Source organism: Spinacia oleracea, chromosome 2 (genome assembly GCF_020520425.1).
Source record: "Spinacia oleracea cultivar Varoflay chromosome 2, BTI_SOV_V1, whole genome shotgun sequence".
NCBI lineage: Eukaryota > Viridiplantae > Streptophyta > Magnoliopsida > Caryophyllales > Amaranthaceae > Spinacia > Spinacia oleracea.
The window spans coordinates 99441110-99463678 of record NC_079488.1 but is presented as its reverse complement, the minus strand read 5'-3'; the positions used below and the strand labels follow the sequence as shown (position 1 = coordinate 99463678).

The window sequence follows — 22569 nt, the reverse complement described above, 5'->3', positions numbered from 1 at the left end:
CGTTTTAACAACTAATTAATTTGTATTGAGATTTCTCTATTTTTGTTATTTAAACAAAACTAATTAAATTTATTTATAATATTTTCACTTTTATCAAAATTATGATATTAGAAAAATGAGAAAATTAATGTCCCAATAAAAAAGTGTAATAAATTACATGACCCAGTGAATTTAATTGGTGAAAATAATCATTGGACACAAATTATAATAGAATATTAAAATATTTATGTGATAATATAAAGGAAATTTTGTGAAACACTCTCTTTAAGTTTGGTGGTTTTGTGATTTGCTACCTTATAAAAATTTTATTATATTTAACTACCTTATAAGTTTGGTTTACTAACACTACCATTTGACGTTTTCTGTTAATGTTTTCCGTTGTGTATTTCTTCTATGCTTTTAAATATCTATATTTATTTGTTGTTTTGTTCTTTGCAATATTAAATAATCGTTGTACTGGGTTTTAAAGACGGAAAAAATTAATGACACACGTCAAAACTCTCAAATGGTAGTGTTAGTCAAACAAACCAATCTTATAAGGTAGTAAAATTTAATTTTCTTTTTAAAATGTAGCAATTCACAAAATCCCCCTACTTAAAGGTAGTGTTTCACCAAATTTCCTAATATAAAAGTAAATGCAAAGAATATTTTAGAGCACCCCAAAAAAAAGTAAAGAACATAAAGAGACGGAGATATTACAATACAATGAAATCATAAGCACTTTCATGACAAAATGTAATACTCCCTCAGGTAAAATGTGAGCTTTTTTTCCAAATAGGGCTAGTAAAATGAATGTACTACGTATTAAGCGTACCTATTAGTACTGTACTACTGTGGTGGGGTTTTATATTCCGTACTTGTAGAAAGCCCAACAAATAGTGGTACTAACATTTAACACATTTTGTGGCTTTGGACAGTATCATCAACGATAACCCTCCAGTCCACTTTCCTCACAGCTACCCAAGCCTTTCAAGTTACATTACCACTTGCCATCAATTACCAAACTTTCCTTCAAAAAACAGCTAACTAATTTCCTCATTGAACTTGAAACATATACAGAGTTACCCACCATCAAGGCATCAATCCGTCCGTCCAATATCGAGGGGAAACATGACGTCGAAAAAAGGAAAGAAAATATACACAAGAAGTAAACCATGTTACAAAAGTCATACCGTAATTTACATAGGAGGAAGATCTGAGTCGTCTGACAACCTTCTCTTTACCTCAGTTTTACAGCGAACCTCTCTGAGTTTGCCATCCGTTTCATAATCTCTCTCCATTACAAGGTTGATCCCTTCATCAGAGTACCACCCGACTCCAATGCAAAGGATACCATCTTTGTTGACATCAACATAAGCAGTAACACCACCTGGGAGCCAAAGAACAGCCACGTCCTGCATGTCTATCATCTCTTCTTCTCCAAAATAAGCAGGAATCTCTGGCAACCTTCTCTTTTTCATGCTCTCCATGCAGAGATAAACATAAGGAGGACCGTTGCTTATCTCTGCTTCTGTCTCGTCGCCAAAGATAGGTGTAGCACTCATCTCAAACACCTTCCATGATCCTGTTAGCTCTGATGGCCGTGTTCTTTTTCTCTCAGAAAATGCATTCATATCAAGCTCAACCTCACTGCTTCAATTAGGTTTCAGGGCAAACTGATTATGAAAAGTTCAACGAGTATTCTGATTATGAAATCAACCTACGTTATATATACTTCATATCTTTTATACATCAACGCAACCATCATTATAAGTGTTAGAAAGAGTAGCAGAAAATCAACAATTCTACATAGCAAACCCCAAGTGCTGATGACAAATTCAAGCTGGAAATCTAGTGCAAACTCGTCACAAACTACAGAACAATTGAACAAGTGTCCCCATCTTTTTTTAAGGTTTGATAAAGTGATTGATAAATTTAAGAGTAAAAACTTTCCAGCTCTTATCTTAACACTGCAGATAATGCAAACATGACGGTGATATTCAAGAACAGAAGAGGTACATGTACCTGTGCTCGTCAATGGTAGCAGGACTGGCCCATTGTTCTTCATACACAGCAACCCTTAGTATCTGAATGTCTGCGCCACCATTGCTAAATTCAATAGTATGCACAATACGCAGTCTCTTGTGGCAGCCCTTAACTAAACACTAAGAAAGAAAACAAATTAAAACCAGTTAGGCACTCACTCAAAGATTATTCAGAGAAGCATCGTTTTTGAAAAACCATAAATCTTGGAACATCTAGATTCTGAGTCTAAAGGTTGACCAATGAACTAGAGAATTCAACTAGCAGTGTTATATTATGTACCAGTCACAAAAGATGGCAGTAAACTTTCAAAAGAAAATCTATTTCCTTCACAAAAGCTAAGCATAATAAATTCAACATGGAGCATATCTTAAGATGCTATGGAGTATATCTTAAAATAGGGATACATAATTGACGTAAATATTAATTGCCCAACAACCATATGTGCATATCTTAAAATGCTATACCAAAACCATATCAATCATTCCCAAAAGATAAAGAAAACATGCGTGAGAATACAAGTGTCATAAGAATTAGGCTTCTGGGTTCATGGAATTACTTGTATAAGAAACTCCCTACAAGTCTACAACTATAATTTCCAACTTTTACAATAAAGCAACACCTCAACAAGGTCTACTTGACATCACTAAACCTTAATGACAAAATGTACATGAGTATTTCAGTAAAATCAGAACCTACTTGTTCAAACTTGTATGTTGGTGAAAGAAAGTACTCGGACTCATCAACTTCACCAACAGGAATGTCAACCGGCCCTCTAGAATAAGATCCATCCTGCAGAAAGAACATATAGCTCATCTCCCAGTAGTAGTTAAGAACAAGAGAAAGAAAAACTTTTCTCCTGTAAAGCATCAATCCCACGGCGACATAATACAGCTGAATTCTAATAGCCTAATATACTCCAAGATGAAAGGAAATAAAAAAAAAAAAAATTATTAAAAATCTTGACATTCATAGCTTACTAAACAATACAAGTTTTGTACTAATGACATCCCTAATTGTGGATAAAGAACAAATTAACGATTTCATGTTCAACTAAACTAGTTCTTCAATATCATGCTTCTAGTTTGACGTTATTTTTCAAATTAATTGAGGTTGAGGTGGGTTGTAAGCAACGCGATGTGGTTAAGCTTCTTCCAGTTTCAAAATTGTAGCCGCATATATCAACAACTTCACAGACGATACTATAGTAACTTGGTGAGAAGAACGGATTAAGTGGTAAATATTATCAGAATAACAACAGATCTAGCATGGAAATCACATCCAACATGTTAAAAAATAAGTACAAAAAGATTTTACAGAGGATTGACTCAAAGTTGGGCACAATCATTCAAGAGAAGCGAAAAGGGGCACACATCACAAGGTGTGGGAAAAAGGCATGGCTCAGTTTGCTCTGGTTTGTGGAACAACACACTTGATGTTCAAAGACTAACAGTTATTTTTAGCATTGTGGCGAACTATTCACTAGAATTACCTCTGAACACAAGTGCTGTAAAAAGACTATGCTCTGACATCAACGAAATTTAATTTTAAAATGGTAAAGAGGCTCCTTGTGATTTTAAATTTATGGGTATTTGCCCAAGCAAAGGAGATCAACAAGCATAATTTAATGCCCTTAATTTTGTGGGTGACCTCTCATAGAAACGTGTAACCAATCTTCCCAGATGAAATTGAATACTCCTAACATAAAGTCTTAAACTAACATGCAAGTTCAGGACCAGTCAGGACAATCACGAAAGCTAAGAGGTCTTTCCCATATGTTTTCAATACTTTGCATAAAAGCCAAGGAGGCAAGGACCAGAACAAACTTCTGCTGTTCTGCCAATGGCTATCAGCAAGCAAGACATATAAAGTACTATAGGCAACTTCCTTAGGTGTAACCCAAAATTATATAAGGAACAGGGAGTCTGAGTGACCTTGGAATCCTTACTTCAATCTTTTCTCCCTTTGCTTTACTTTAAGCCTCGGAATGAACTTGTCAGAACCAATCTAGTAGAAGGTAGGATATGTAAACCACCAAACATGCAACGGACTGCAAGAAACTATACCCATATAAATAATATGTGATGATTTTCCATGAGGCTGCAACGGGTATAACAGTCTTGAGGACTATGAGGAGCCTTTACTGCTCTAGGGTGGACTTGCTGATGACTTCTTCTATGGTCCTTCTCAAAGTTGCCTACGAGATTGGATGCTAGCAAGCAGGGCATACTTACAAGTGTAAATGAAGTTCATGAAGGAATTCTAAAGTCTCAAACCCCAATTTAATCTATAGTCAATCTGTGATCATCAGAGTTTCCATTACGGGCTTAAAAACAACTATGTTATGCTAGCCCAACAAGTTAAGGAGGTCTCACAGGTATTTAACCACTTCTCTGCCGAGAATTTCAATAGAGTTCCAAAAGCTTGTCAGAACATAACTATGAGTTCATCAGCTGTTTCTCTGAAGCCAAGAAATAAAATGCCCCAAAAGCAACTAAAAATCAAGATTGTGATTTTCTTGTAACTAAGAGCATACTTCGTATGCAACTAATATGGATGCAAAAAAAAAAAAAAACGCTGTTATAGCCTTATAGGTATCTCATGACATTACTGTCTGGCACTCTGGCCTTCAAAATGAACAATTTAAACGTGAATATTCTGATGGAAAAACCTATCATCTCTAATCTGTCAAATAAAAACACAAATATAATTGTTATCAGGAAACCCATCACAGCATCTTTCAACGTCAGTGAATTTCCAGCATTTCCAAAAGTTTTGTTATCAATATTAATTGACCAGTGACTTGTAGCATCAACCTAGAATCTAATAAAAGAATCATATTTTTGTACACTTCTCTTCATCCACATCATGAGAGGAATGCATTCATTAACACAAATAGAACAAGAACAAATGGAAGTATCTTACATCAAGCAGTAACTAAACTACTAATGTATTAAAGGTGATACTGAGTGGTTTTTAAACATCATCTACTGGAGTACGACACTACGGCTATAACGTAAAATAAGGTATTTCTATAGGGTGAGGAAGGGGTAATGAGAATCTACCTCGAAGAAAACAAGTCCAGGCTCCAACCCCATGATATCTTCTTCCATCACATCACTCTTCAGAAAATCAAAAGACTCAAATTTCGGCATAAATTGATCTGCCTTGCCCTTGTGACTTTTTTCTTTGACACTGTTGCCACTTTCACTTTCACTGTCTCCAATCTCTTTTGCTTTCTCGCCATAAGGATTTAGTGTAACCCAATTGGTTTTCCTCTGGATTTGGGATGTATTCCCTCCAAATTGCGCAGCTTGCATACGAGAAAGAGTATAGCAGTCATACAAATACTCACTCTTACGTCCCAAATCAACTGGCTCCATTTCAGCAGTAATTGGCGAGAAGATTGCTCCAACTCCCTTCCAAATCCCACTTACACTACTCACAAATGTGTTCCATGCTGGTCGAATAACAGGCTCCTGAGAGAAATTAACCATTGAAAGGGTAACCAATATTCTCCAGCAAACCAACAAGAAAGCCAATATTGTTCGTCATCTAACACAGAAAAGCCGAATAAACAAGATAGCCAAAGTTCATACTTCATACTAATTTCCTAGTGCATATTTTATGCCTGGTAAGTATTGCAAGTCTGTAATTACTCTACTTCAGCACAAAAAAAACCTGATCCTTTCCATGTATGCCACTCCGGACTTGTTACACTTGCATTAGGCAAACCACACAATATGATTTTTAGCATACATATTGTCAATGTAAATTCAAGTCACTATTTACAGAATAATGATCAAATTCACCCTCATTTTAATCAAAAATCAACCTAAAATTCTTTGAAAGTCTCCCTGCCGATAAACGTGTGTGATGCACGGGGCGGAAATATATGGTGATCACGGAAACACACATGACATGAGTATTGCCCTAAAACACTCCTTCATAGTAATATTAAAGAATAATCCACAAATTCTAAGGACAAACAACTCAAATTTCTAAATTACATTTATAAATTGACATAATTATATGAAGAATAACAAATAATCACCTGAGTTTGCAAAACATTTTCAACCTCCATCAACATAGCACCAGAAACCATGACATTAGAATCTTTAGCAAGCTTCTTCACTCTCTTACCACTCTTCCCTTTTCCTCTGCTTTTCTCTCTCCTTCTCCTATGATTTTTTCTCTCCTTGTCTTCCACCTCTTTCGCCACCTCATTATCGACACTCCAAATATTGTCCTTCGCCTTCGCCTCAACCTTTACTCTCTCTCCTCTTCTGTCACCGAATTTCTCTCTCCTAGGGTTAGGGTTTGTACCGCTGAAGCTGCAGGAAACCCTGAGAGAGTTATTCCGGTGAGTGAGGCAGGAGAGATAATTCGGAATTGATTGGTGGTGGTGGTGATGATGGTGGGAGTGGGGGTGGTGTCGGAGGTGAAAAACTCCGGCGCAGTTGTTGAATGCGTCGAGAATTCTCGTCGGAGTTTGCATATCAACGGTAGGAGTGATTGAAATATTGACCGCCGGGGACAGTTTTTCTATTTTAATCGATCTTATCTTGGAATGTGGGCAAACGGGTCTTGCAATTTTGGGCTATTCGACTGTCTTCTAGACCCAAAAAAGTGACCCGAATTCGAAAAATCGATCTAATTGACCCAGCGCATCACCCGATTTGACCCAATACAACGGCCCAAAATCAATCAACAATTCAAATTGATCCAAAGCGAAATCAAATCGACTTGAAACGGTTATGTATTACCAAATACATATAACATACGTAGTATGTATTAAAAATAATATGGAAAATTAAAAAATTGTAATAAAATAAGAATAATGGTATACAAAAAGAAAAGGGGTATAAAAAAATAAGAACAATGATACTCCGTATATAGAACAACGGTATAAAAAAATGGTATATAAAGGTCAATTGGCAAATATATATAATACAATCTAATAAAGTTTCCTATTTGTTAATTACAACCTCAAACTTTTAATTTTGCCAATTACAACCTTGAACTTATACATCCATTTTAAATTACAACCCGAAATCATTTTCCGGCAAAAATCACCCGAAGATGATGTCATAATTTTATTAATGCAGGACCGAAGGTATTAACAGGCGGAAGACTTCCAAATTCAGCTCGCTTCTCCGCAAAAAACAATTACATATTATTTATAAAAAAATATATTTTTCGATTTTTTATCAGTTCTTTTTTTTCGCTTTAAATTGTTTAAATTTCTTGTTTTTGATATTTTTTTTACATAAACTATGTAATTGTTTTTTTTAATAACATTATGACATCGTTCTCTGATAATTTTTTCCGAAAAATGACTTCGGGTTGTAATTTAAAATGAAAGTATAAGTTTAAGGTTGTAAATAGACAAAATTAGAAGTTTGAGGTTGTAATTGAAAAATATGAAACTTTATTAGGTTGTATTTGCCAATTTCCGTATATAAAATAAGAATAATGGTATAAAATTTAAGAAAATGATGTTTTTATGTGATGTGAAATTACCAACATACCCCTGTGATGTATTTACAAAAAACATAATTGTGTGTCGTCTCTCCCTTCGCAATCTAAATCTCCATAGTTGCATTCTTGTAAGTACATCATCCAAGAATCCATATACTCCTAGTGTATGTAACTGGATTTTTCTTATACAGTTGGATTTAATTTCTTAAATCAATTATTAAAGCATAATATAAATGGATATTGTTTTAAAGTACTGTACTTTTTAAAACAAATAAAATGATGTCAAATTATGAATTCATTAGGTTTGTATTGAAAGTCACGGTTGATCGAAATTTATCCTAATAAAAATTTATCAGAACCTCGCTTATTTGTGGCAAATTTTTCTTAGTTATCGTGTATGAGGCACAACACTTTACGCAAAATTGAAATGCAAAATGTCGATATCTCGTGACTCTAGTTAAAACCCGACTTTACATATTAGTTACATCATATATGATAGCTCGGTTTATAAAAATAAAAAAATAAGTGTTTCTTTTATTAGTAAAGAAAACCTAGGTAGTACTTGCACAAGAAGCACTAACCTAAATCATCTGATCATATAAATTTCAAACTTTTGAGAACCATAATAAAATAAGAAAAGAGAGCACCATGAATTCCTAAAAATAGATTCGTCGTGATAACACACCTCGCCTCAAGTCCAACCGAAGAAAACTTCATGTACTTTTCACGGAAATTATACTCTAAGAGAAAGAGCTCACATATATTCTCACGAAACTTAATATTTCAAACCTTCAAATGTTCCATAAAAAATCTTTACTAATGCATCGAAGCAACCTATAAAAAAGTTTAAAAATAAAATAGAAGAGCTTATACTCAAGTTCACAGTTAGACAAACAAATCAAAAAATTTCAAGTCCCCGTGACGGGAAATAGTAGCCATCGAAGAAAAATGTGGGGTTGAATGTTGAATATAATGGTAGCCATCACCTAAGAGTCTAAGACTGAAATCAGAGAAGCTGAGAAAAGCCAATGGTGAAAGGTGAACAATGATCACTCACTACAACGATAGAGGATCCCATACAAAACCGACCAAGGAAAAAAGATCAATCCCGGTTAGGGTTACTAGGTTTGAAGAGACAAGGAAACGTCATTTCTTTCACAAACGAGGGTTTTGCCTGAATATACGGAGTAGTTGATAGGAATTTGTGAATTTTGATTATTAAATCTGAAATCTCTATTTACAATACAAATGGGGGCGTGGAGATTCGAACCTAAAATCTATTATACACAGACCCTCAGTCTTAACCACTAGGCCAAGACATCATTGATAAGTTATTTGACTTTTAAGTGTCCCTTCTAAAATTTGTTTACTATTCAGCCTTTATTTCCATTTGTTTAAGTTTAAGCAAGTGCTCCATGTATTTCTGGGAGGTGCCTTGAGTATTTTTTTTCTTCTTTTTAATTAAAGAATAAAAGTAAATAAGTATTGTTGTCATACGGAGTAATACTTTTCTCTCTCTTCGAACTCCAAACCTATACTCTGCATCTCCTTCCTCCTCCTCCTCTTAAAACCCTCTCAAAACCCTAACGATAAAAGCCGCGTCTTGTAGTTGTATCTATAGTCGGCGCCATCTCTGCCAACCACCTCTCCTGCTCTGCTACTGCTATTCTCGGTAATTATCTACAATCAATTTTTCTATTGATCTTATTTGTATTTTTATTGATTAAAAGATTGTAATGTTCTAAATTTTTAAATGTCTTTTGCTGGGTTTTTTGTTAGCTTTTATTTGTTGTTTTGAAATTCGTATTGTAATTTTTTGGTATGTCTCGGTTTTTCTGACATGATGGGTTTCAAATTGTTAATAATATATTTTGTTGGGTTTATTTTGATGTTTTTCATGAGAAATTCTACTTGAAATTCGTATAATCCTTTTTTATTTTTCGTTAATTTCTGGGGTTTGAATGATGCAGTTGTAGAAATGTTTGAAATTAAAACTGCAAAAACTCACAGAGGTAGAAGATTTCTTGAGAAACGAGCCCCAAAAATTGTAAGTTCTTATTAGATTTGCTATAATTTCTTCATTTTTTTTAGTATAGCGAATTTGTGTTTAATTTCTGGAATTTGTTGTTGTTTGGTAGGTTGAAAATGAGAAGAAGACTCTGTTTGTTCATGGTACAAAAACAAGCAATGTGCTAAATTCAGTTTTAACTGAGCTTTATCATCTTAAGAAGGAGAATTCGGTGAGGTATACTAGGAGGAATGACAAAATTAGGCCCTTTGAAGCTGGGGGCGAAACTAACTTGGAGTTTTTCTCTCAGAAGACCGATTGTTCCCTCTTCGTGGTAAGTACACGATTTGTCAGCTTCCAGTTAAATTAATGTGATTGCTGTGTGTTTATTTGATTTAGTTGGTGGCTAATTGTAGCATGTATTGTGGAATGTGAAATTTGTGGTGAGTGACAACGATTGAGGAATTGCGATGTGATTTAATGTGTAAATTTTCACGGGGTGTTCATCAGTTTACACCAGTGCTCAGAAGATGGGGACATTTTTACAATAGCCACAATAAATGGTGGCCACTATAATTGATTGAATTTCAACCTATAAGACTAAACTTGTCCATTCGTATAATTGACTTCAAATATATTAGAACAAAATAAGTTTAGCAATAAAAATAATGAATTAAATTTTCTTCACTTTCATCCCACTCGTCTTTTTGCACTCTATTTCTCTATCTCTCTCCCCTAGTCTTCATTCTTTATCTTTGCTACTAAACCTTACATTTGGAAAGTTATGAATTTAGTGCTCTTCGAGTTAGAGAACTTTTAGGTTCTTCAAATTACAGCACAGAAAATTAGATTTTACGTGACAATTCACATTTAGTACATAGAGAGTACTTTGTAGTTGTTGAAGAAATACAAAAGATCATAGCACGCTCCTATATATTCTTTCACAAGCACCATTTTATATTTGTAGCAAACATCAACGAATTTACGTAGCAAATTCAGAACACTCTCAGATCAAAACTGTAGCAATTGTAGATTACGTACTACTTCTATTAGTCGAATCACTGATAAAATGACGAGAGAAAAGCACCAAAAAAAAAAGAGTTATCTCAATTCGTTTTTCTTTTCCTTTTTTAAGGGAAAATTATTCTTTGTATAATGCCTCTTCTAGGCTTGACCATGGAGAACAGCAGAAAACCGCTCTTCATTCATAATAAATACCACTGTTGTTAGTCGGATCTCGGAACTCCTCCCAAATAAATGAAATGTTTTTTTTACCAATTAAAACAGCAATTGTAGATTATGTAGTACTTCTATTAGCCGAATCACTGATAAAGTGACGAGAGAAAAGCAGAAACAAAAATGTAGTAAGAGTTATATCAATTCCTTTTTCTTTTCCTTTTTTAAGGGAAAGTTACTCTCTACATAATGTATCTTCTAGGCTTGACCATGGAGAACAGCAGAAAACCGCTCTTCATTCATAATAAACATAACTGTTGTTTGTCGGAACTCCTCCCAAATAAATGAAATGCTTCTTTTTACCAATAAAAACATCAATGGGATTTCACTTTTATGTTTAAATGATTTCTATGATATTACAGTACATAGTATTAATTAAATTTTATTAGAAGAATACGAAAATGATAAAGTCTAAAGTCTAAACTCAATTTTGTAATAGTTAAGGGATGTTTAAGCAGATAAGGGGATAAGAGATCGAGAGAGAGACAAAATTCTAGATTGTTGGATTAAATGTGGGTTAATTTTGTTTCATTATTTATTGCACAATTTATTTGTTAACTAGTTTACTAATTTGTTCGAAGTCAACTAAATGAATGGACAAGATTAATCCTAAAGGGTTGAGATTTAAGTAGTAGTAGTGGCTACCATTTTTTTGTAGCCACCTAAAGGCCTCCTCATACGACGTGGTAATGAGTGGTAGTTGAAAAGAAAAAAAAATGCATGGTTGTTAGTATTGGTAGATATCTTGATCATATACATGCGACATTTCATGTTAAATTACACTAATCCCATTATCTTTCTTTGGTTCGTTGTCCCAACTTGCTCTTAGAGTTATGTCTACTACTTTTGTTGGTTTATGTCATTGGGCGTACTCCTCCATGTGTATGTCATTGATCTGTTTACTCTTGCATGTCTTTCTTTCTGAAAGTTACAACGTAATGAATTGGTAATTTCTTGATTAGTTAGAGAGGAATATCTAATGGAAGAAGTGCTTGGGAGGGAAGTCTACTTGGTGCCAAATGAGTTATGAGGCTAGGCAACAAATAAGTTAGTTCAGTTATTAGCAGGCCACGATAGCTGTGAAGGAATATGGTAACGCACAATCACAGAAATCAGTGTCTAATGTCTGATTTTGGCACATGGCCCACATCTTTGCCGTACGACCCAATGCTCATGTGTATGGTAAAATTAGCACTTCTAAGGCTGCTCTATAATGTGACATGACAAAGTTCCAGAAAGAATTTGGACCGTGCTGAATTAATGGGTTTGGAAGGAGCATATAACCACTATCCGGTCATTTAGATTAAATATTTGCCTCTGTAGTTGCAACTTGCAAGTCCTTATAGTTTGTACCCCCAAAGCTATGCACCTAGTTTGCTTCAAATTATCAACTTTTGAATTTTGAATGACATATAATACTCGGTTTAGAAGTTCAAGAACTCAAGAAGGCATCCTTATGTTGTGGTTTAGTGAAGTGATTACAGTTTTGTGGCTAGAGTATGTTGAGAATCTTGATATTAGTGGCTTTGTATTTGAATCGACTGATATAGAAAGAGTGACATTATTTTTGGGACGGTAGTATGAGTCATAAACTTGTTTTCTTTCATATTGAAACATAGGCATTGTTTCGTAAATATAGACTTCAAGATTATGCACTTTTGTTCCAAAAGTGAATGTCATTGTTTCTATATTAGGTCCTTAAAAAAAAGTGTTACAAGTCAAATTGTAGAGATTTGGTGCATTACCCTAATGCCTTTTGTTGGCATGATCGAAAGTTTTGATGCCATCAAACTCTTATGTCTCAAGAATTGTGCCCTCCAGTAAAAAATGGCAAACAAGCATTAGATCTCAAAAGACATGTAACAAAGAGCATTCAGTTTTTGAATAAGGACATGCGCGAATGTCAAAATGAAATCCTTGTGTTGTGTGTTGGTTAAGTGAGTGTAGCGTGGTTAATAGTAAGTGTGGTATGTCAACGATTCATGCATTTTCTTTTTGAATGAACTGATATAGAAATAGTGACATTAGTTTTTGGGACGGACTTATGAGCTATAAACTTTTTTTCATGCTTATTGAAACATAAGCTTAGTTTCGTAAGTGATGACTAAAAGTTTATGTCCTTTTGTTCCAAAAATGAATGTCATTGCCTCTATGTTAGGTCCTTAAAAAAGAAGTGTATCAAGTATAAATCATAGAGATTCATCCTAAGGCCTTATATTGGTATAAACGAAAGAGTTATTGCTTATTTTAAAAAACTATCAAGGTCTGCATAGTCATAAAGTTTCCATGGCATATCATGTCCTTCCATTTCTGAACTTTGCTACTCTCTATAGTCTCCATAAAGCTAAAATAAAGAATACTTGAATTACCAAGTGTTTCTTATCAGAACTGGATGCCTACGTTTATTATTTATCTTTTACTTTGTATATGATGGTGCTAGAGATGTCTGTTGGGCGAGGGTCCTTTTTCGACGGGTAAAGTTGATTGAATGTAGGTATGCTGCTATCTCATATCCTTGGGAACTGGAGCAAAATCACCAGTATGCTTATGGAGAACCTTAGAATTGGTTAATGCTTTCTTGTGTAGTTTTGCAAGGTCAAAGTACAATTGTTACTGAGATATGTTTGAATAGTATTGTTTTGCAAGTTACTATTACAGGCATTCTGTCATCAGCTTCTAGATTATTATTGCCACATAAACCCGCTAAGTCGTTTCTTTGTTTGTTTTTGTATTACTCGGCAGTTTGGTTCTCACTCAAAAAAGCGGCCTGACAATCTTGTTATGGGGCGTTTCTATGATAACCACGTCTATGATTTGGTAGAAGTCGGAGTTGAGAATTATAGGTCACTCCAATCTTTCTCATATGATAAAAAGATTTCCCCGAAGTTGGGGTCCAAGCCTTTAATCGCTTTCATTGGTGAAGGATTTGAGAGCGTTGATGAGCTGAAGCATTTAAAGGAAGTTCTCTTGGAACTGTTGAGAGGAGAGGTACATTAATAAGAACTTTAACATATCTTTTATTATATGTTGTGATCTAATAAGGTGGCGTGACATATGTGTTGAATTCAACTGTTTCAGGTAGTTGAAAATTTGAATATTGCCGGAATCGACCATATCTATGTATGCACTGCTATTACTTCAAACAAGGTGTACCTCAGTCACTGTGCACTGAAGCTAAAGAAATCAGGAACTGTAGTACCAAGAATGGAGTTGGTTGAAGTTGGCCCTTCGATGGATTTGGTTGTCAGGCGACATCGCCTTCCTAATGAAGGCTTAAAGAAAGAAGCAATGAAAATAGCTCCAGACCGCACAAAAAAGAAGGTTAGCTTACATTTCTGCATCATTCTACTGCCTTCTGCAACCTCTGATGCACGATTTCATTAAAAAAACTAAGTGGAGAGGAAAGCGGAGAAATAAGAGAAAACACAGCAGGATTGTGTTTTTTCCTGCTTTCAACACAGTAAATAACATCAGGTCTTGTATCTATTTTAAATGCAGTTGAAGAACGTCAAAGGAGATGTTTTACTGGGCAAGACAGGAAAGATCTATATTCCAGATCAGAAGGTTAGCCTTGCAATTAAATTTATAATATTCTGTTATGCAAAAACATTTGTGTTTTAAAACAATGATGCATTAATACCATGATCTTAATAACATGTGATATTTGGTGTTCAGCTTGGAGAAATGGAGCTTCAGACCAATGCCAAGGGAGTAAAGAGGGAACGCCGAGAAGCAAGGAAGAACAAGGGAGGGTCAGACACACAAGCTTCAAAAAAGCAGAAAGGAGAAGAAGAAGTATCAACCTGAGATCTATCCTATCCCATCACGCTTTCGCAATTTTGACTTGTACTGTAATAACAATTATCCAAACTCTAATCCAAATATTATGTTACTTTTGGGACGTGAAATCTTTCTTTGAATTACAGAGCATCTGGTACTAATTGAGGCGTGTGGACCTTAAGGAAAAGACTTTTTTGAGCTAAATGAGAAGAGATTTGTGATGGTGATGATGATGCGCAAACAAGCAGAAGCAATGTTTGAGTGGGGTAAAATGGGTGGGGTTTATTAGCATCATATCCGACATGGTGTATGCTATCAACAACCCATGTGATTTAAACCCGACGAACATCTCTAGTTTACTTTAAGTAGTTATGCTCTTTTGCATTGTTCAAATCTAATCTAAGGCAATCTCAACCTAACGAGTAACGATAGATCCTCCCACCATCATTTCTATACCAATGGTCCTAAATCTATCATGGGGCATGCCACATTTGTTCCATATTTAAGTATGTTTTATGATTGTTGCATCCCCACTAGGCCACTCTCATCAAACTAGGGGTTGGAAATTCGGAATCGTTGGATGGATTCAACTTTACGTCTTTGTCTATTCGGTAACAAAGAGGTTGATTTTAGTTCGCCTTTATGCTTATGTAGTTATGTGCAACTGATTTTTTTTTTTTTTTTTGACATGAGCTTAAACAAACAAACTAATGACAACTAGAAAGAGACGGAAAATTAATAAAGGACAGAAGAAGAGTAGAAGTCGCTGTCGCCAGGTCATGAGCATGTTGAACTCGTTTCCGATCTACCTTGTTGACGCAACACCAGTTAAAGTTTTTGGCAATCCTCCTAATTTCAGCAAGCGTCCAAATGAGTTGAATGTCCGTCACATCATCCGATCTTAGCAAATCAACCAGTCGTTGAGAGTCTGAAAAAATTGTAACTCTTCCAATCCCAGCCTCAGCAGCCCAACGTAAGCTAAGAAGACATGCCGTAACCTCTGTCTGAAGAGCAGAATCCGCATAACCAAATTGAGCTCCTCCCAGAATTCTATCACTCGGAGTATATTGGTTGTCAAGACACCAACCCATACCTGCATTCCTAGTGTTTTTGTGCCACGAACCATCAATCACGATGGTAGTAATAGGACCATGATCTTCCGCTCCAACTAAAATGACCCTCGAAAACCCTGGAGGAAAAACAGAAATCACCTCTGATGTATGCATAAACCTTAAAAAAGGTTTACGTTGATCTTGCAGAATTCCATGTTGATCCAGGCCAATCTTAATGAAAGCGAGAACAGCTGAAACAGTAGTAGCTTCCTTCCTAAAAATGTGGTTATTCCTAGATAACCACAAACCCCAAAGAGTACTAATAAAATAAATACATCTTGGGCTATTCTTGCCATCCTGGCGTTGGAATAGTCGGATATAAAACAGAAACCACTCTTTGAAAGACATAGTTTCGTTGAATTCTGAATGGATTACTAACGCTCCATTCCTCCAAACTTGTTGCGCTATTTCACAAAACCGGAAGAGATGTTGATTATCTTCATCCCCCATACCACAAAGATCACATATCATAGAAAGTTGAATACCTCTTTGCCCAAGATTAACCTTAGTAGCGATACCATTATGAAGAAGTTTCCACAAGAACAATTTCCATTTAGGAAGAATGTTCATAGACCACAAGGTCTTGAAATCACCATTCCCTATATCAAAGCCAAGTTCATTTGCAACTTCTGTTGCTAGCATAGCGTAGGCTGTTTTAACTGTTAGATTCCCCGATTTATGAAATTTTCAGTAAAGGAAATCTTCAGCCTCATCAGAAGGAAGTTCCATACCTACTATTCTTCGAGCGTCGGAGAACTCGAAACAGGAATTAATTTCCCCATGATTCCAACCCGAACCCACAGGAAGGATGAAATGATGAACCTTCCAATCCTTAGCCTGCCTGAGAGTAACCTTAGAGCTAAAACGGGTGTATCACCATTCACCCATTTATCTCTTCCTGCCACAATCTTCTTCCCATTACCAACTTTCCAAATACAGCCTCTAAGAATGTGGTTGCTGGCTCTTCCAATTCCTCGCATACCCAAAGACAAACCACGACCAACCAAAGAAGCTTGAATTCCAGTCTTTAGGGGTTTAACAAACTTTTTATTAACAACCTCAGCCAACATAGAATTGGGTTTACTATGTAATCTCCAGGCTAACTTCATAAGTAAAGCTTTATTAAGGCAAGACGAACTCCGAATTCCCAAACCCCCAAGCCCTCAAGGTAAATGTAGAATGTTCCTCTTCACCCAATGCATGCCCTTGCTAGCTTTACCAGCCCAAAAAAACCTAGTGATAATAGAGTCAAATTTCGTCGTAATCGACACAGGAACTTCCAAACAACTAAAAACATGAGAAGCCATAGCAATTAGAACTGAATTAATCAAGACTAATTTTTGGCTTTGAGATAGGCAGCACGAATTCCATGCGGAGATTTTCCCTGCAACCTTATCCACTATAAATTGGAAATTAGTGTGTTTTTTCCCCGCAAGATCAATTGGAACCCCTAAATGTGTTCCAAAATTCTGGACCAAATCCATTCTCAAAATGTCTTTTAAATTTTGCCGCTCAGCTGGGGGGGTATTAGGACTAACTTTAAAGAGGGATTTTTGCAAATTTAGTTGTTGACCAGAAATCCCACAAAACCGTTGGAGGATCTTAGAAACAACAGAACAACTATCCTTAGTAGCAGTGAAGAAAAGAAGAGCGTCATCCGCAAAAAATAGGTGGGTCATTTGCGGGGTTCCCCTTGTTATGTTAATACCTTTGAACTGCTTTAAATCATTTCCTAATTGAAGCATTCGAGACAAAATGTCCATGCAGAAGAGAAAGAGAAAGGGGGATAAGGGATCACCTTGACGAATTCCGCAATTTGGTCTGAACTGATCTGAAGTATGACCATTAATTAACACTTTGTAAGATACTGTTGAAATACACTGATAGATTAACTGAATCCAATGTTGCGGAAACCCATACGCTCGTAGAATTTGAAGAAGAAAAGCCCAGTGCACTCTATCATATGCCTTGCTCATGTCAATCTTTAACGAAGCACCCCCTCGACGATGCCCATTAATTTTTCCGATAACTTCGTGACTCAGAAGAATATTATCTGTCATGAATCTACCAGAGATAAACGCATGTTGAGAAGGTGAGATAATGCTGGGAAGAACCAATTTCAACCTTGCAACCATACACTTTGAAGCACACTTATACACTGTATTGCACAAGCTTATTGGCCTTAGATGCCCAGTATTTCCTGGAATATCCCGCTTTGGAATCATAACCAACAAGGAATGATTTCATTCTTTGAGGAGGTAACCTGTATTCAAGAAACTACGAACTGCTTCACAAACCGAAAAACCCACCCTAACCCAATGTTTTTTTAAAAAAACCAGCCGTAAACCCATCTGGACCTGGAGATTTTGAATCATCCATAGCAAACATGACATCCTTAATTTCTTTATCAGTAAAGGTGTGTTCCAGCATAGAGACATGAGCATCTGTGAGACGAGGCAAATCTAACTCCCTTATAACCATCTCAATATCGTCATTATGTGGCAGAACACGATCGCAATTGAAAACATTCTTAAGGGAATCAACCACTAGTCCTTGAACTTGATGTTGCCCCTCAACCCATGTACCATTTTGATCTTTAAGAGTCAATATTTCATTCTTTTTCTGTCTGACCTTAACTCTAGAATAAAGTAGCGATGTTGGCAAATCCCCTTCAGCCACCCAACGTTCTTTCATTCTTTGCTTCCAAAATTGAACCTTGATAGACGCTTCAGAGAAAGCATTGTCAACTTTGTGGCTCTCTCTGCTCAAAACAAAAATATTTACTCCATATTCTATACAATATTTAAAGTTAGCCTATAATGTTAAATTTTATTGATAAAAAACTTTTTATTTATTCTCAATAAAAATCGACATTTCAATTCAAATTCAATCACAATGTATAAAGGTAATCATGTAACCCTTTAAGAAAGTCTATCCATAAAAAATGTATTTCATAATATTCAAAATTTAATCAAAATATATAAGTAAACAAAAATTGAGTAATTTTTATATGAATGTAGAATAAATTTATTGTATATCGAGTGTCCAAGACCTACTTTAATAGCACATGAGCTATCTCACAACGAGCAATGTCATTTTATAATTGTATTTATTATGCAAAACATAGTGTTTTTTTTTTTTTGGTGTTAGCACCGGTTCACCCTTAGGACTAATCCGGATTTGGGGCGAGTTTTGGGTGGATAGGTTATGTGGGGGTTAACCGGTTATGGGTGGTTGTTATGTGGGGGTTAGCCCCGGGTTAGGGGTGGTTGTTAGGGGCGAGCAAGGGAAATTACTGTTGGCTTAGGTGAAGAGGGTAGCAGCTTGTTGTGAAGCAGTGACGGCCGAGGTAGAAACTGCTCGTTACGTCATTTTAGCATGGTCGAGTTTAGCCATGATGGGATAAAAAGTGATTTATGCACCCGGTGCACAATGCTCAATGTCCATTCTATTTGTAAATGGACATTTAGTTCAAATATAAAGAACATACAGTACAAATCCAAATAACAAATATAATTTTTTTTTCACTTGTATGCGTACATTGAAATCATTCTTCATGCTCATTAGGGTGCTCAGTGAGCACTGTGTACTCGACTACTCGAGTATATAATCCAAATTGCGATAAGGTGATGCGCTCAACGTGACTAGGAAAATCGATATGATAGAATACGAATAGTGTATATTGTAAATTAATTTATTTGTAATTAGTTTGTAATTACTAGAATAGGCGAATAGCCTTTGCTAGCTATTTCCTAAACTAGTTATGTATTTATTCTGTAAATTATCAATGAGAAAGCACGACAAGTATACTATCTTATATGTACTCTTTCTCCGATGTGTAATGTGTAAGAGTTTTTTCAATGCTTTTATTATTTCTCATGTTAAGAAGGTAGAGAAAACGCGGTAGCTCATCTTGTTGATGAGATACATAGACCCCGTTTAATTTGACGTAAAATATTTTCAGCTAAAAATGAACTTTTATGGAAAATCTTTTTCAAAGAAAAACACATATCAAAACTAGTTTTCCTAAGTTTGGTTCACTACAAGAGAATTAATAGAAATGAAAAATGGGAGAAGATGAGAGAAGATTGATAGGAAGAAAGAAGGGAGGTAATTAAGGAAGAAATGTGGAAAACTGTTGTCATATCCTTACAAATAGAAAAGTTTTCCACCTTTGAGGAAGTTATGAAAATTTTGTTTTTCATCCCTTGCCAAACAAAACAATGTAAAATGATTGAAAATGGGAAATCGTTTTCCAACAAAACGTTTTACACCAAATCAAAAGAAGTCTTAGCTCAAGGTAGTTTTGAATTGATATGGATAAACTGAGTACTTTAGGTCCTTAATTGTTTACTTTGGCTTTCACATTTGTCAATATATACACAACATTGTCATTGACCATTATCATTATTATTACGTATTACATTAGTCGTAGTACTCCTTGCGTTTCTAAATACGTGCAATATTTTGGCCAAGGCATTTGTCAAGTATAAGTTTGACATTGTGATCGACTGACTGATCGTACTGTTTATTCAACTTATTTCAAAATTATTTTAGGAGTAAAAATTTAAATGAGAAATTATAAGATCATATAAGTTTAGATAAAAATAAGTACGTTCAAAATAAATTCATACTAAAAATTTCAAATAAAAATAAGTTCGTATAAGAAAATAAAAATTCACATAAAGTACAGTTAACTCTGTAGAGTAATTTGTTTTATTAATTATTTTTACTTTATACTACGTAGTGTACTCCGTATAATTTAGATAGGTCAAATTCATTTCAATAAAACTCGCCCTTAATTATTAAATTTTACTCACATAAAATGAGAATGAAAATGAAATTCAATGGTCTTTTTTTTGACAGGAAATTCAATGGTCTTGGTTCTTAGGAAAAAGTCTTAGCCCACACTTGACCACCATTGAAAAAGACCATGGTCAACCATGTGGCCGTTGTCATGTGTTGAATTAGTGACTGATGCAATAAAATAGGTTACCTAAAGTTAGAGCACGTCTACCCTACCCTATTCATTTCTCTTCGTTTTGCTTTACAAATTACAAACTAGTTACAATAAATGATAAAGGTCGCAACATGCGACCTTTAAGCCGTGTCACAGTGGTGACATGGTACGCCTATGTGTCATAAGTGTATTTGAAAACTAAAATATTTAGATTGTATAACCTACATGTTACAAAAATGGTAGGAAAATCATATCTTAATTAATATTCTAATTTACAAATTGAATAATTTAATTTTTTATTTGGGAAAAATAATTCTAATTTGTATAGAAAATTAGAAAAAAATATATACTTTTAATTATTTATATGAAATAGGAATTAAAATGAAAAATACATTTACTAATTTATACTTGGAAAAAAAATTAGGAAACGTTGGTATTGTTGAATGGATATTGAAGGAACAGATGGTATTGTTGAAGTGTTGTTCTTCCTCTGTAGATGAACTTAAAATATGGTGCATGGCTGGGTGTAGTGAGGGTTGGAGATGAACGGCTGTTTTACTACGAAAAAACATAAAACTATATTTTTATTTACATAAAGTATATTATTAGATTATAAATTAGTATATTTTTTAATTAAATTGATGTATTTATTAATTGTTCAAAAATATATTATTAGATTATAATTTTTATTTTTTTAATTTGTAATTTATAAGATAAAAGGAAACATATATTTACTATAAATATAATAAATATATGTTTCCTTATTTGTATCGACTTCCTTATTTATATATTTTTACTGTAAAAATATTGAATTGATAGTAACAAAAAATTGATGACGTGTACCCTACGTGACGCCTACATGTACCAATGAAACGTCGACACGTAAGATTGCGACAATATTTTGTTAGTTATCGCAACTTGCGACCTATATCATCGTCCAAAAAAAATTACACCCTTGTCTGGAATTAGCCAACTCTAATTTCAAGAATGCTTGATGAATAAACTATAAAATTTATAGGCCATTAATCGAGTAATCCTAGATGACTCTCCATTTTTTTGCATGAGAACGAGTTCGAAGTCATACTCACACAACCTAAAATAAAACTAATCTTATAAAAAAAAAATACATAATAACAGCAACAACAACAGCAGCAACAACAACAACATATACAGTATGATATAAGGTGATAACCTATTAGTTATCAATGCAGTCAAAGGAACTTGGAATATCCCATGGAAAGTCCATTATATTATCAAGGACATCCAGGATATTCTCAAAATTTTCGTCGCTTGGGATATTAAACACGTCTTCAGAGAAGTTAATCGAGCAGCAGATTGGATAACAAATGTTGGACATTTAGTTAGCAACACTATGTATATTGAATCGTGTACTAGTCCCAAGTTACTTTCCATTTTAGATAGTGATTACTTAGGAGTATCCCTCGTGCATAGGGGCTCCTAATGTACTATTCTTCTTACCTTTATATATAAAAAAAATACAGTATGATATACATTGCTTACAAAACAATTGGATCTCGGAAGTCCAACAACTAATTGTACTTTAAAGTGATACTAGCATATTACTCCCTCCGTCCCGGAATACTTGCGCCGCTTTTCTTATAAAGTCGTCCCGAATTATTTGCACCGTTTTTATAAATGGTAAAATTTTATTAATATTATATCAACTACCTCTTCACATGTCATTTTGTGGTCTCATGCACTATCTCCCTACCTCCTTACCCCCTTTAAAAAGTTGACATATATCCCTATCTATATTAAAAAATACTCCACTATCAATTACCATCTTATTAAATAATAAGTCAATTACTTTATACAAAACTTTGTGCTGGTCAAAACAGTTCAAGTATTCCGGGACGGAACGAGTATTACATTAAAAAAAAAAAAATCTAATTGAACGAAGTATATTAATAAATAATAGAAGTTGCTTCTAATCTCCTATATACACCAAT

The 22569-nt window shown here is 34.7% G+C and overlaps 3 protein-coding genes across 3 annotated transcripts; 1 reads left to right on the top strand and 2 right to left on the bottom strand.

Annotated features, from left to right (window-relative positions):
- Positions 1–821: 821 nt before the first annotated feature.
- On the bottom strand, positions 822–6601 carry LOC110803930 (uncharacterized). Its single transcript, XM_022009478.2, has 5 exons — positions 6077–6601; positions 5088–5501; positions 2722–2814; positions 2005–2144; positions 822–1629 (listed from the first exon to the last, which is right to left on the bottom strand). The coding sequence occupies exons 1-5, from the start codon at positions 6518–6520 to the stop codon at positions 1179–1181; spliced, it is 1542 nt and encodes a 513-aa protein (XP_021865170.1). The 5' UTR covers positions 6521–6601; the 3' UTR covers positions 822–1178.
- Positions 6602–9000: 2399 nt separating this feature from the next.
- LOC110803933 (ribosome production factor 2 homolog) lies at positions 9001–14754 on the top strand. Its single transcript, XM_056837457.1, has 7 exons — positions 9001–9175; positions 9474–9550; positions 9642–9845; positions 13490–13735; positions 13826–14068; positions 14246–14311; positions 14423–14754. Exons 2-7 carry the CDS (start codon positions 9482–9484, stop codon positions 14552–14554), a joined length of 960 nt encoding a protein of 319 aa, XP_056693435.1. The 5' UTR covers positions 9001–9175; positions 9474–9481; the 3' UTR covers positions 14555–14754.
- Positions 14755–15234: 480 nt separating this feature from the next.
- LOC110803948 (uncharacterized) lies at positions 15235–16281 on the bottom strand. Its single transcript, XM_022009500.2, has one exon. It carries the CDS (start codon positions 16279–16281, stop codon positions 15235–15237), a length of 1047 nt encoding a protein of 348 aa, XP_021865192.2.
- Between the last annotated feature and the right edge of the window lie 6288 nt (positions 16282–22569).

Bases quoted from the DNA above. Each gene is read 5' to 3' on its own strand.
- LOC110803930 (XM_022009478.2), bottom strand. From the start codon at position 6,520: ATGCAAACTCCGACGAGAATTCTCGACGCATTCAACAACTGCGCCGGA. The intron at 5,502-6,076 runs GTGATTATTTGT...AATTTCTCTCAG, and splicing joins AAAATGTTTTGCAAACTCAG to GAGCCTGTTATTCGACCAGC. The intron at 1,630-2,004 runs GTACATGTACCT...TAATTGAAGCAG, and splicing joins GCTACCATTGACGAGCACAG to TGAGGTTGAGCTTGATATGA.
- LOC110803948 (XM_022009500.2), bottom strand. From the start codon at position 16,281: ATGCTAGCAACAGAAGTTGCAAATGAACTTGGCTTTGATATAGGGAAT.
- LOC110803933 (XM_056837457.1), top strand. From the start codon at position 9,482: ATGTTTGAAATTAAAACTGCAAAAACTCACAGAGGTAGAAGATTTCTT. The intron at 9,846-13,489 runs GTAAGTACACGA...ATTACTCGGCAG, and splicing joins CCGATTGTTCCCTCTTCGTG to TTTGGTTCTCACTCAAAAAA. The intron at 13,736-13,825 runs GTACATTAATAA...CAACTGTTTCAG, and splicing joins TGGAACTGTTGAGAGGAGAG to GTAGTTGAAAATTTGAATAT.